This window comes from Syngnathus scovelli, chromosome 9, assembly GCF_024217435.2.
Source record: "Syngnathus scovelli strain Florida chromosome 9, RoL_Ssco_1.2, whole genome shotgun sequence".
Classification (NCBI taxonomy): Eukaryota; Metazoa; Chordata; class Actinopteri; order Syngnathiformes; family Syngnathidae; genus Syngnathus; species Syngnathus scovelli.
The window spans coordinates 13,475,635-13,489,134 of NC_090855.1; the positions used below are offsets into that span (position 1 = coordinate 13,475,635).

Consider the following 13,500-nt stretch of genomic DNA (forward strand, 5'->3'; position numbering starts at 1 on the left):
CTTGAATATTGTGTTGCCTCTTTTTACAGGTGGAGCCAATTTCAGACGTCGAATCAGAAGAGGAGGTGGAGGTTACTGACATTAGTGATGAAGACCTCGACGAGCGAAGCGAATACTTTGAGCTGTTTGCACAGCGCCTCTCCGGAGCCACAAACCACCGCCGCCACCTCCAACAGCAGCAGCTCATCTCAAATGGCTTGGCCACCCACCCGCCCCTTCCCGACGAAGATCTTGACGAAGACGTGTTCAAAGCACCCGCTCCTCCCCCGCCCAGCCTCATGCCCTTTTTGGCCTCGCAACGTGGGCCGCCCGCCCTCAAGATGGAGCCCGGCGAGCCGGTGGACGCCAGCCCTCCCCCGCACGCGCCGCCTCAGACCAAGTGCATCCCCCTCAAGCTGCGCTTCAAGAGGCGCTGGAGCGAAGACCAGCGCCTGGAGGCCTCACAGGAGGAGTCCGACGACAAGAAAGTCCGGCCTCAGGAGCAAAGGGACCGTCGAGGCAACGGCCAGATGGACACGGAGGAGGAAGGGCCCGGGCACGGGGACAGCCCCCCTCTGTCGACGTACCAGAGGTCCATAGCGCCGCCCTTGCCAGTGCATGGGCGGGCCAGCGCCGAGCTGCATCGTGCCACGGCGCAGCTGTCCCTGGAAAACAAAGACTGCTGATGGGATTGGATGCCGGAGGTGTGCAAATGGTTCCTCTGTACGCCCCAAAGCCTCTGTGCCCGGCCACTCCAAACACTGCCTTACTCTGACAGAGGCCCCACCGACAAGTTCGCTATTACGATTCTTCTGGGACATATTATTTGGGAGTAGGTACTTCCAAAAGCGCAGGAACACTGACTGTCAGGCCACGTTTCCACCCAGCGGTTTTGTTCCGTGGTATGCCTAATAAAAGCCGATAGGTGGGACGGCCAAACCGACACGCATATCATACCGGAAAAGCCATTTTGTCCCTTTGTGTTAGGGATGAATACCTCTCACATTCAAACTGGTTCCTTTCCAATTCCCGTTATGCCAACGGTTGGCCGCCGTAAGGCTTTTAAGATTGCGCGGTATCCTTGTGGTTAGCGCGTCACTGTTTGATTGCCCTGTGATTGACGTGATGGGGGAGAACGCAGCAGAAAACCGACAAATAGGTGCTAATGCAGAGAAAAAGCGGACATACGGAAAAGAAACGTCGGGTGGAAACGGGCCGTGCGTGGACTGCAGTCAGACACACTCGTGGGATGTTACCAAGGCCAGTCACACTCCAAAGCGCAGCTCCCACCTCTTGTCACATGTTCTTCAGGGCTTTTTCCTCTCCCAACCTGCTCACTGTAAATAGGCGCCGATGACAAGTGCCTGCATTTACTGCCTCTCTTGGCAGGATAATGAGGAAAAGAAGGGCAAAGGGTTTTTTTCGGGAGCGCATGGTGTCGTGGTTCTTCAAAACGGCCCGCTCGCGTCAGGGAAGCCGGTCGCCAAAAACAGAACGGGCGTCCATCCTCTCAGAAATCCCTTGTGTCCTGCCTGACCTTCCTTCTTCTGCTTACAGTCCACTCTCGGAGAATAGCTTAACACCTACCCCAGCCAGCCTACACGTTGACGACCAACGACGACTTTGCTCGACACACTTCACCAGCCTGAGCTCCTCTAAAAATCAAAAAACATACACAAATTATTAGCACGAGTGCTCAACTCAGCACGCGCGCACACACACAAACACTGACATGCTCTCACAAACTAGAGCAGTGGTTCTTAACCTGGGTTCGATCGGTGGTTCGGTCTCGGGGGTTCGGCAAAGCCTCCATTGCGGAGGTCTGATCGCACCTGATGTATCGTGTAAATTCGTGATGACGCATTTCTGAACTGGTCTCGCAAAACAGCAGAAGTCACACTGATTTGCAGGTATGTAATTTGTTGTGAGTTCATGCATTGTGTTAGTTTTGTTCTTTGAACATGCTTGGCTCATTTTGTGCTCCAGTCTTCAATTTAAAAAAAGAAAATCTTATTTTTCACTAAAGAGGGGTTCGGTGAAACGAATATGAAACTGGTGCGGTTCGGTACCTCCAAAAAGGTTAAGAACCACTGGACTAGAGAGAGAATTAGATTAGGGCAATTCATGAAACTATTTATCTTGTTTTCTTCAATTATCAGTAATTTTTTCAACACTTCAAGGTGAGAGCAAGATCATTTGGTGTTGGATTATTAGTGAAACGCTTGATCTTGTTGCTACTTGCAGTCAGTCCCTTTCAACTTTGTGTTCTTCAGCATCGCCTCTAATGTCCTGTTCCCATGACTGTGCTGGTGTGTGGGACTAAACCAAGTTTACGTTGAATTACTTAATCATGTTTCGACTTTTACTTTATTTTTCGGCCACACCTGTCATTGGGGTCTACATCACCTTTGCAGCTAAGTGTGTGGTACCGCTCAGGGTGAAAAGACAGCAAGTGAAGTGTTGAGGAGGTTAATTATTAGCATCTGACGCATGTCCTCAAATGCCCCCTCTCCTCAATCAAGATGCACGTGTGCGGGATCAGACGGATCCATAAGAGCTCCAGGCAGCGCTGTGATTGAATTCCTCTGGCGTACTCTGTGTCTGCACGAGAGCATGTTACACGCACACATACAGTACATGCACACACAAGTTGTAAGTAACCGCTGCCGCCTTACGCTTGACTTTTCCTAACCCAAAGCATCTTTTCCTCGCTTTTAAACAAAACAATAAATAACGCAGCACAAACATTCTCAATCAAGAGGATTAAAGTTTATTTTTCTGATGTTAATATTGTTCCTAAAGTCCCCTCCACTTGTAATTATTATTATTATTCCATAGCTTTTTTGCCCTGTACATCAGAAGCCTCTTTTACTGTTATGAGATTTAACTGTATTATAACTCAAATGAGTCCAATCTTACCTATTTTATCTCTTTTTTTCACCCCATCCCCTAAAGTCATTTGTATTTTATAGTTTTTACCTCGGGGGAGGTTGTGTTGAGGACAAAAAAAAACCCGTTTGGACTATTGTTAGTGTAAATGTTACCAACTTGTTACGTAACACTTCTGACACGGAGATAAGATGAGCTGAGTTGATCCCGTGATGTAATGTCATCATCCTCACTACCCTCCCCCCCCCTTCCCTGTGGCTTTTTTTTCGCTGCCTCCCCAAAAAATTGTAATTACGATGTAATCAGGGTTAATTAAAACCAGTTAAAAGACAAAACAAAAGCTCATGTGTGTATTTGTTTGTCTTACTTGAATGCAAATAGTGGTCTTCAGTTTTAATTACCAGCTTGTTTGTCAATAACAAAGTTTAATTTTTGAGCAACCCACTTTTCAATTTGATAGACTTGTAAACTGAAGTTAACACATAATTTACTGTACTGAAGTTACTTTCCTGAATACGGTTCTCTCTGAATATTGATAAGGGTTACAGAACATTTGTGGAGTTAATAGAACCATGAAAATAAGATTTATCTCACTATACTTTTGCTGAGGTGTCTTAAGTACAATTAAATCAAAAATGCCAAATATCTATCTTAGATTCAATTTGATTAATTTAGCTTTGCCATAAATGTTAAGTAATTCATACAACTAATGAAAAAACTTTAATATTTTTAAATTAGATTTGCAGAATTAAAAGAATTTTTTTTTTTACCTATTTTAAGTCTTCTAGCGCTCTCTGGTGGTCCGATTGTGGCCCTACAGCTTTTGGTGCGGTCTGAAGAAGCAGAAGGCAAGAGTCGGCGGGCAGCAGGGGTCATCTGTACAGTTTTTGTTTCCTGTTTTTATTTGCATGAATTAAACACGTTCAGTTACAAAAATGACTTAAAATGAACAACACTGTACAATGAACAAGCAGAGTTAGTCTTTTTTTGTTGTTTTTCTTTTCAAGATAAACACTCAAATTCGCTACTACAAGGGTTTGGGCTGACATGATAGAAGACACAATAGGATGTTGTGGGGGCGATGTCATCCACCCATCCATCTACACACATCAATTGACAGGGGCAATTAAAGCTACATGAACGAGGAAGTTGGCAAATGACCACTCCCAGAGAAACCCCTCGCAAACACTCACACGGAAATCGGGGTCAAAGGGGGTGGAGGATGGGGTGTGGCTAACTTTGGCAGAAAAAAGATGAGAACTCAAGAATCAGAACAGCTACAAAGATATCAAGAGAAACTTCATTATCATCGTCATCAAGATCATCATAATTCAGATGATGACAAATAGTCAAAAATATACATTTCATCATTATCTTCATTAGCATCATTATTATTTTCCTTTGGATAGCAGAGGTTGTAAATGAGTGGCAGGTCGCCAGGTGAGACGTTTTGAGAGAAAAATCAATAAAGTCGGAGCTCTTTGGTTTGATACTTTAAAATCTGGGACTCGTTTAGGGATGTGCGTTTGTGAAAAAGCTGTGGACAAAAGCTGCACTGAGAGAAAACAGAAAAAGAAAAGCCATGACAGAAGTCAGAGAGAAACCGCAACGTGTAAATTAGCTAATCTCGCTTTCTCCCAGCACTTTCATTCCTTTTCATTGCCTGAAACACTTTTAATCATATTAAGCATCTACTTTTTCAAGGAAGGGTCCAAGATTTTACAGGATTAAAATTTAAAGAAACCATTATTTTAACATAAGAGCAGTAGCAATAGGTTGAAGCTAACCTGAAACAAAAGAAATTCAGCAACAGTCTAAATTGTAAAAATAAAAATAAAATGGGGGTGGAGGGGAAAGTATTTAATCTGGGACTGAAACTGCCGGAGTCCGGCGGAGGCGAAGCGGCGTCAAATAGACGTCTGAAAGCGGGAGCGCCGCGTTCTCTGGGGCGGGGCGTAGACTTTGGTATCATTCACTAAGGGGTTATCCTCACCCCGAGGTGGCCCGAAGTCCACCTCCACGCCCGACGGTGATTCTGCGGAGGACGCGTCACCTGGCGACCGTTCGGCTGCCCTTCCCCGGTTCCCCGGGTCGCTTTCTGATTCGGAAAGCTACGGAAGCTGCAAATCGCAGCCGTGTCTGAAAGGATGGAAGCGTCCCGGTTAAGAGAAGAGGGCGGCCTTCAAAACTCAAGGCGGACACCAATGGTGCAAAGGGATTTTTCAAGGGAGGAGGTGCCCGGGCTCGCACGAGTTGCTGACGAGAGCCTGGATCAGTCCAAGCCCCTCTCACACCGAGCAGAAATTAACAAAACTTGAAAATACATTTTTGGCGACAGAACACTTTTTGATTGGGGGGACGCAAGTGCTGGTAGGTAGTATCAGAGCAAGGAGCGAAAAAGGATCGGATGCAGGATTACAGGCGCTTTGGGCAATGCCGAAACAAAGGCTAACGCTGACCATGCACGTATTCCAGCAATTGCGTCTGTCAAGTATCGCATACGACACTGGCCTCCGAATCTAATTGGGAGATGCTTGAGAGCATTCGGATCGTGTCTTTGCTGGCTGCGGAGTAAAACGCAATTTGCAGTACTGCCACCTCCGGGACTGGAGTACGACTTCACTCATTTCAGCAAACTTCCGATTTTAAGAAAGGGGAATGCCCTACTACCAACACTCACTCTTATGCTAAAAACAATTTACAATTGTCCATTTTTTTTATTTTTTTTTTAATATCGGAGCCTCCGATGCGCCGGTTTTTCAGGATCCCAGTGTGAAAGAGGCACGTGATCACGTCGGACTCTTAAACTTGCACCAGCGCAACATGCTGTTCGCCTGGCCAGACTCACCTCCCACCACTCATCCCTGTGCACGTTTTGTTTAAAGCATTCATCTATTTGGTTTATCATCGAAGAATATGAGGTATATGATGAACTATCTCTCTTTGAGATCCAACACTGGATGAAGGAAAACAACAAAAGTTCAACAAAGCAAAAGGAAAGGTTATAGGACGAAACTGAGTAACAAACATTATTTAAAAAAAGCTTCCTTTCTCGTGTTTTGCTTCTTTTTGGTCACGCAGCAGTAAAGCTTTCAAAGTTTCTCCCTGTGGAGAAAAATGTTTTAACGCGTCTAAGTCAACTTTTTGCTCAGCTGTAGAAAAAGATTAATCATTTACGGGGGGGGGGGGGGGGGGGGGGGAGGGAGGTGGTCCTTGGTTTACGACAATGACCGAAAGCTTTACGCTGTGGTTAATAACAAAATTTAATACTAACACCGTAATGGCAAACGACAGAGAAGATTTCAATGAAAAACACTTGGAGGCCATCACTATAAAACAAGCGTAAAACACAAAGCACGGGGATGACTGCGCAAATTCTTGTGCCGCGTGACTTCGTTCAGTACGTGGAAAGCTTGTGCGCCGGAACCGTCGTAAACCGAGGACCACCAGCGATAGCAACATCAAGGGAAAGCAAGCGTGTCCTCGTAACCTTGGTGGGGTTATTTGGTTTCGAGAAGAACGTTGAGGGGAGGGGCACAACATCACATCCACCCCAGAATATTCAAACAAAATAAATTAACAAATAAATAGCAACTTAAACCTACCCTGAATAAATAGTACAATCAAAAGTCTAACTTTAAAATTAAAAAAAAGAGAGATAGTTTAAATTTTTGGTCTAAAATCAAGTCAATGTTTTCAGGATCTCTTTTTTTCAATACATTGGCAATAAGTAAGCAGTCGTAGAACATAGATATTTTTTTTGGTACTACAAAAATCTATAGAAGCACTAACAGATACATTCCGTCTAAAGAGTCCACGTGGACTAAAGGTTTCACCTTTGAGGCGTCAACCTCCACGTCGAAGCCCAGTCGTCTTTGGGTAAACGCCCGCCTGCCACTTTGGGGGTGAAAGCGAGCCTGCAAAGTGGTGACAAAGACCATCTTCAATTGGGTGCCCACCAACAGCCCAAACACAAAATTGCTCCATTTTGCCAGACTGTCACTTGATGTCAATATGGTTTGTTTGCTTTTTGGAAAAATCTGGAAGCAAAATATTCAGGTTTTTTTTCCCCACCCATCCACTTGATAAAAATTTCTAGCACGTCTAAAAAAACTAAATGAAAAGAAGGAGCTTTTTGTGGTAAGCGAGTGGGGAGAGCACTAAAAGGTACAGAACAATAAAAGGGCATGGCAGCGACCCAACAAACGAAGGATTTCTTTGAGAAGATTCACTTCAATGAGATTGTTTGCGTTTGCTTCCGTGCGCTGGGCTGGAGAGGGAGGCCGAGGTGGGGGGGGGGGACCCTGCCTGGCCGCCAGACTTTGGGCGCTCCACCTGGCTGTGCTATACACTTTGAGGGCAGCGGCCCAAAGACCCCCCACCACCACCACTACCTCCCTCCAGACACATTTTGGTTGGTGATTTTTGGTTTGCTTCGCTCAGTCCTCGAGTCGTTTGTCTCTTTTTGGTTTGGGTTTATTTTTGGTATCCTTTTCGGAAAGGTGTGATGTCACAGATGTTTGTCCCACCCTTTGCCTGCTTAGCGGTCCATTGGGCTAAACGGACCCAACTTCCCCCACAGACGATTCAACAAACCTGACTCATCTCGTTTGTTATTTGACAGGGAAACTTTCCTTGTAGGGATTTCAAGTTGCGCCGATGACCCCAGTCGTGAACGGTTTGTGGCAGGCGGGGGATGAATATCTGGTCTCGCTTTGAACCCGCCGCCGACCCGTCAGGGTGTCAAGTGTCTTGGACGAGACTCTTCAAGAAGACCTCCTTGAGGCCTTGGTAAAAATGCTTTGGTTTTCATTTTGAGTGTTTAATGGCAGTGGGACGTGGACGGATGGCGGTGGCAGACGACGACATGGACAAAACACGCAAAGTTGATTGATGAAAGGGCGGCGGCAGCATCCGATTGCGGCTCCCCATCTGAGAGGTGCCTTGGTTCTTACGTTTGGAGCGTGCCACTGGTGGTGGTAGTGAAGATGATGGTGATGGTGGTGGTGAGCTACATGTAAATGCGCAACAAGGTAACTGCAGCATCTTCATGAAATGGATGACATGGAATGCAAGCGTTGCAGTGGAGTCCTGGTCCTGGATAGCTTGACAATTTATTTACATGTCCGTGGAATAAAGCTTTTCTCTCCGTACTTTTTGGTATTTGAGATTTTGGTATGGTTGTCACTTTTTGTGTGTTCCTGTTCCTCCTCCTCCTCCTCCTCCTTGGGTATATTTTTGGTTTCAAACACTCCTGTTTCGCTTTCCTCATTCGACACGCAAAATAAATACTTTTGAAAGTCCTCCTTCGTCTTCTTTTGTCATTTTTAGTTTAGACACCGGTTGGCAGGCCTCGTTGCTCATCTTCTCTTGCTCAGAGTCTCGAGGTGCCATGCTGATGCTGACGAAACAAACAAACCAAAAAAAAAAAAAAAAAGATTTTTGGTTTTGGTCTTCCCCTTCCTGCACCCTCCCTTCACTCCTCTTCCATTCTGTGGGGGTTTTTGGCATTGGAAAGCGCGGGAGGGAAGGACAAAGAGGGCCGGGAGAAGAAGAAGAGTGCAAGAGAGAGGAAGAGCTAGCTTTGGTGTGAAAGGCTAGAGTTGCCCGCTTCCTTGCTTCTTTCTGATTGCCCGGCCGCCCGCCCGCCCGCCGCTGTCACTCCATCTTGGGGCTGTGTGCCATTTCGCTGGATGAGCAGGAGGAGGCGGGGCTGGAGCAGGGCGAGCAGAGGGTCGGGCTGATGCTGCTGGCCGAGGGGGCGAAGGGAGAAGGGCGCGAGGCCGCGTTCAGCAGGCCGGCACCCAAGCTCTGGCCCATGTGGAGGAGCGCCGGGTGGTTGAGGAAGAGCGAGGCAGCCAGCCCGCTGCCCTGGCCGCCCGACGCCCCCAGCATCATCTTGCCACCGCCCTCAAGACTGGAAAGGGGCAGCTGGCAACCACTGGCTGCCAGGGCTGAGGGGCACACACACAGCAGAACATGTTTAGAAAAATACATGCCCTTGCGTGTTGAAAATGTATTCCACTTTGAAGCAGATCACGCTCCCCTCTCAATAATTTGCAAACGCGGCTCGTGCTCAAAATCAAACAGCAAGCTCGTGCTCGGACTGTTTGATGATGATGATGATGATGCAGGGGGGAAGGAATCACATGAGCAAGACAAACACGCACGCACGCAAACATACGTTCACACGACAACAACTCGATGGATTTTGATTGGAAATGCTACAAAGGAGCATTAGGGCCACACTGAAAACAAAATCAGGACCCATCATCTTACCAGGCAAGCCAGCAATAAAATTCAACATTTGAATTTCAGAAAAAATTATACATCGGAGAAAAAGCTGTATAATTTCGACAAATTTTGAACAGATTGATGTGAAAAGAATTGCATACATAACATAACTTTAAAAATATTTTTTTAAGACGATGTGGGGGATAATCGATGGACTAATTGATGGGCTGATGGATTGTAAAAATATTCCTTTGTGACAGGCCTAATAGTTTGGATGATGAAAGCTGTGCTGCGTCGCTAAACGTTTTTGTTTTTTGCAGCCATATAACAATTTCTTTTCATGGCCGTAAAACACGTCAGTAAAACAGAGCAAGTGCGCTGAGGTCTGAAAGGAACCCGAATTCTATTCTGGCAAGCACACACCTTGAATAGTGGCCAGGGGATTGTTAGCGAGGAGGGCTTGGTTCATCCCAGTGTTAACACCCATCACAGTGTTCCTGTTGTGATGCACGCAGGCGTGAAGCACACATCAAGACAGGCATCCAGGCAGAAGAGAAAAGATGAAGAGGCAAGGTTAGCAGAAAAGCATAATGTAAAGAGGAAACTTTCTTGTTGGCTTGTGTGTGTGTATACTGTACGCTCTACATCTATCCCTCACGCTCAAAGGTCAGACCAAGCAGTGAACTTATCGACATGAATAGCATCAATTTCCGATGTCGCTTAGGGTGTGTTCAGACCAGAAATGTCCTTTAGTCCGCTTGTTTGGTCCGGACCAAAAGCGGACTTAATTTTTTTCGTTTGATGCGGTTCCTATTCAGACTGTACATTTTACAAGTGAAGTATATTTTGCAATTACCAGGGCGACACACGGAGGAAAACATGCGAGTCCTACGTGCTGCATTCCTCCTCTGCACATGTGTGCTGTTGGTTCAGATCTACGCTGTTTGTATTCACACCTGAAGCAAACCGCACCAGAGTTCGTTTGGAAGCGAAAAAGTGGGCCTTGGTCCGTTCTTTAATCCGCACCAGGATTCACACCTGCACAAACGGTCCGGACCAGCATTCCAATCGAACCCTGGTCCGTTTAAAGCAGACCAAACATTCAGGTCTGAATACACCCTTAGAATTGCGAATCAATGGGAAAAAAAGGTCTCAGGTTCACATGGGAAGGTTCGCTGTACATGCACGTTCACAAAGACTTTTGCTCATGTGTGAAAATGAAACCAAAAGGAACAAAGGGCTTTTTGTTTGGTTCAGCGCAGAACAAGTTCAACAAGCGTCAGACACTCGAGCTGCAGTGCCGTGCGTCAAGAGCAAAGCAAAAGCTGCCTCCTCAATTCTTGCGAGAACAGCCTCTTCGCGCAACTCACCTCAAGTTGGTGGCAAAGTCGCTGATGTAGCTTGACACCTCGCCGTTCTTCTTGCCCACACGCCACAAGCTGTGGACACACACACAGCGTGAGAATGCACAGCTTGGACCAACAAGTTGCGTTTGTTGGCTTACCTGGCATTGAGATTGATGGCGCTGTGGCTGGGGGTGGCTGGGCTGGCCGTGCTGCGCGGAGGAGCCGGAGGAGGCGTGACCGGGGAGGGGGTGGAGCTAGAGGTGAGGCTGGAGGTCAGGGGGCAGACAGGGGACACGGCGGTGGCCGTCGCACTTCCAAGACCGCTCGCGGCTTGGGAAAGCTGGTTGCTCATCTGTCAGTCGCGCAAGACATATTTTGATCTCTTATTCATTGCTGAGGAAAATAGGTGGGGACACATCATGAATCCATGCTTTAAAGCAGGGGTGAGCAATTCCGGTCCTCGAGGGCCGGTGTCCTGCATGTTTTCTATGTCACCCTGTTGCAACACACCTGATTCAAATGTTCAGATAATTTGCAAGGTCTGCAGAAGCTGGATAACAATCCTGATCATTTGAATCAGGTGTGTTGCAGCAGGGAGACCTATAAAACATGCAGGACACCGGCCCTCGAGGACCCGAATTGCCCACCCCTGCTTTAACGCTTTGTAAATTCATCTGAAAGCGCACACTTAAGTGCAAGCGGATGTCCAGCCGTCCTACAAGGTGCCTTTAGAGGGCAGTAATGCCTGTCGCAGGTCGTACCATGTGGGGGCTGTAGCAGGCAGGCTTGTGGGCGGACGGGGCGCTGGCAGGGTGGCTGGGCAGGGGTGGGGTGGAGCTGCTGGGGTTGATGCGCTTCTCTTTCTGCCGGCGGTTGCAGAACCACACACGGATCACCTCCTTCTCCATGTTGAGCTGCTCGGCGATCAGCAGGATCTCCTCTGAGGTAGGCTTCTGGTTCTGCAACGGCAGTTTAGCTCGCTCAGACCAAATTGCAATCTTACTTCACAAATTCAAACTGAAAAAGTTCCGGATGAATAGGCCGCAGAGTTTCAGAGCCCGGATTTTTCCCTCTCTCCAGGTATCCACGAAACATGACGGAATTGAAATGCGAGTCCATTTCTGTAAAAGGCGTCATCGGGCGTCTTACCGTCAAGAAGGCGCGCTCCAGGGCAACGCGTACGTTGGTCTCAATGCTGGTTCTCTTCTTCCTGCGGCGGCCGGGCATGCCATCGAAGCCCAGCGAGGGCGATGACAGCGAGCTGGGGCTGGGAAGGGTGCTGTCAATGGACATGGTCTCTGGAAGGGGGGGGGCGGATACAGTCACAATCCCGTCGCTCACCATCATCTTCATCATGCAGGCACTATGAAAGAGGAACCTGCGTCGTTGAGCCACTTCTCCAGCAGCGGCTTCAGCTTGCACATGTTCTTGAAGCTCAGGTTGAGGGCCTCGAAGCGGGAGATGGTGGTCTGGCTGAAATCATTGCCATACAACTTCCCCATGGCCAGGCCCACATCGCCCTGCGCGGATGGCCGCCACGTTGAGTCCACACGACGAACATGCTGTGGTGACGACGTCGGGACTCCTTACCTGCGTGAAGCCCAGCTTGATGCGCCTCTGTTTGAAGGTGCGAGCAAACTGCTCCAGCTCCTCCAGGTCACTGGGCTCCTCGGGGTGAGAGGGCACGGCGGCTGCCGAGCTCAAGCTGCCACTCGCCTCCAGGCTCTTGTCTCGCTGAAAGAGGACACAAGATTTCAAAGCTTTTCATATCCTCGTCCTCATTTGGGTCAAAGGCGTGCTGAAGCCCAAGTGCTCTTCCATGGCGCCACCCAATGCGAGGTCCCTAAATGATTTTCTGTCTCCTACCTGTGCTTGCAGTCCTATTCGACTCTGAGCAGACAGCAGGCTCCCATGGTTGGCTTGAGGTAGCGGAATAAGATTTGGTGTCGACAGGAGTCCTGAAATAAATAAACATCAAAGTAAAGTTTTTGGAAAACCTTTGAGAAGGAAATATTTTGCCGCCGCTTGCGCTACCTTGCTGGCTCTGCTGCGCTTGCGGGAGGAGAAACGAGCCAGGCGACGGTAGCGAGTGGCCCGGCACCAACACCAGCTGCTGGAGCTGCAGCAACTGCTGGATGTCCTGAGGAAGGCCAGAGCACAAGGTGCGATAAGAAGTCAGCGGCAGGAGTTGAGAGAAAGGGGATCCCGGGTGGAACGAGGAATTGTCATGCAAGGGATCTCAAACTTTGGACAGGAAACATTCTACAATTCCTCACGTCAATTCAACAGAAGTATCCCTAAAATACATTATAGCCAGTCAGTACCTGGGCGGTGAGCTGGATTGGCTGAGAGAGGGCAAGCTGGGGCGGAGGAGGTGGGGCAGGGACGTTTTGGGTAGTGTGTTCCTGTGTGCTCTGTCCCAGCGCCTGCTGGCCTGTTTGTCCCGTCTCATGCTGCAGGTGCTGCTGCTGCTGATGCTTGTGGGCCTGCTGATTGGCTGCAGCGGCCTGAGCTTGCTGTGTGGCCTGAGCGGCAGCGTGAGCAGCGTGGGCAGCGTGGGCAGCGTGAGCAGCATTGGACTGCTGCACGGCGGCGGCCAGCAGCTGAGCCTGGGCCTGCTGCAACAGGAGCTGCTGCTGCGCCGGCAACAGAGCTGTGAGCTGCGAGCGGCGCCATATTGGGAGAGCAAGCGTTATGAAGTCTCAAGCCAAAGCAAAAGCAAAGAGTGAGCACAAGAGAGGCGCTGCGAGTCGACTGATGCATTGTAGGCACTGTATCCTGCCTGATATGGTGAACTTGACATTTTGTTCAAATATATAGGACTGTCTCAGAAAATTAGAATATTGTGATAAAGTTCTTTATTTTCTGTAATGCAATTAAAAAAACAAAAATGTCATACATTCTGGATTCATTACATTTCAACTGAAATATTGCAAGCCTTTTATTATTTTAATATTGCTGACTATGGCTTACAGCTTAAGAAAATTCAAAAATCCTATCTCAAAAAATTTGAATATTTCCTCAGACCAAGTAAAAAAAAGTATCTATAACA

At 47.9% G+C, this 13,500-nt stretch overlaps 2 protein-coding genes and 1 long non-coding RNA gene across 8 annotated transcripts in view; 2 read left to right on the top strand and 1 right to left on the bottom strand.

Moving 5' to 3' along the window:
• erfl3 (Ets2 repressor factor like 3) overlaps window positions 1-2,517 on the top strand; it is a 35,041-nt gene extending 32,524 nt beyond the window's left edge. The window contains exon 5 of the mRNA XM_049731548.2: window positions 30-2,517. Within this exon, the coding sequence (XP_049587505.1) occupies window positions 30-665 (636 nt within the window). The 3' untranslated portion in view covers window positions 666-2,517. The remainder of the gene's footprint in view (window positions 1-29) is intronic.
• The window catches only part of pou2f2b (POU class 2 homeobox 2b), a 55,904-nt gene continuing 43,797 nt past the window's right edge, over window positions 1,394-13,500 (bottom strand). For 2 of the 6 annotated variants that reach the window (XM_049731513.2, XM_049731514.2), the window contains exons 6-16: window positions 12,773-13,108; window positions 12,483-12,588; window positions 12,315-12,406; window positions 12,039-12,182; window positions 11,827-11,968; window positions 11,598-11,746; window positions 11,210-11,407; window positions 10,607-10,800; window positions 10,473-10,541; window positions 9,526-9,599; window positions 3,748-8,822 (exon numbers count right to left, since the gene is read on the bottom strand). In XM_049731513.2, the coding sequence (XP_049587470.1) occupies window positions 8,527-8,822; window positions 9,526-9,599; window positions 10,473-10,541; window positions 10,607-10,800; window positions 11,210-11,407; window positions 11,598-11,746; window positions 11,827-11,968; window positions 12,039-12,182; window positions 12,315-12,406; window positions 12,483-12,588; window positions 12,773-13,108 (1,800 nt within the window). In that variant the 3' untranslated portion in view covers window positions 3,748-8,526. Of the gene's footprint in view, window positions 8,823-9,525; window positions 9,600-10,472; window positions 10,542-10,606; window positions 10,801-11,209; window positions 11,408-11,597; window positions 11,747-11,826; window positions 11,969-12,038; window positions 12,183-12,314; window positions 12,407-12,482; window positions 12,589-12,772; window positions 13,109-13,500 lie in introns of all 6 variants that reach the window. The other 4 variants (XM_049731516.2, XM_049731515.2, XM_049731518.2 and 1 more) reach the window with 4 other exon arrangements.
• On the top strand, window positions 11,263-12,444 carry LOC125975856 (uncharacterized). The gene is made up of 3 exons (XR_007484070.1): window positions 11,263-11,393; window positions 11,529-11,742; window positions 11,809-12,444. It is a non-coding gene; the product is annotated as an uncharacterized lncRNA (long non-coding RNA).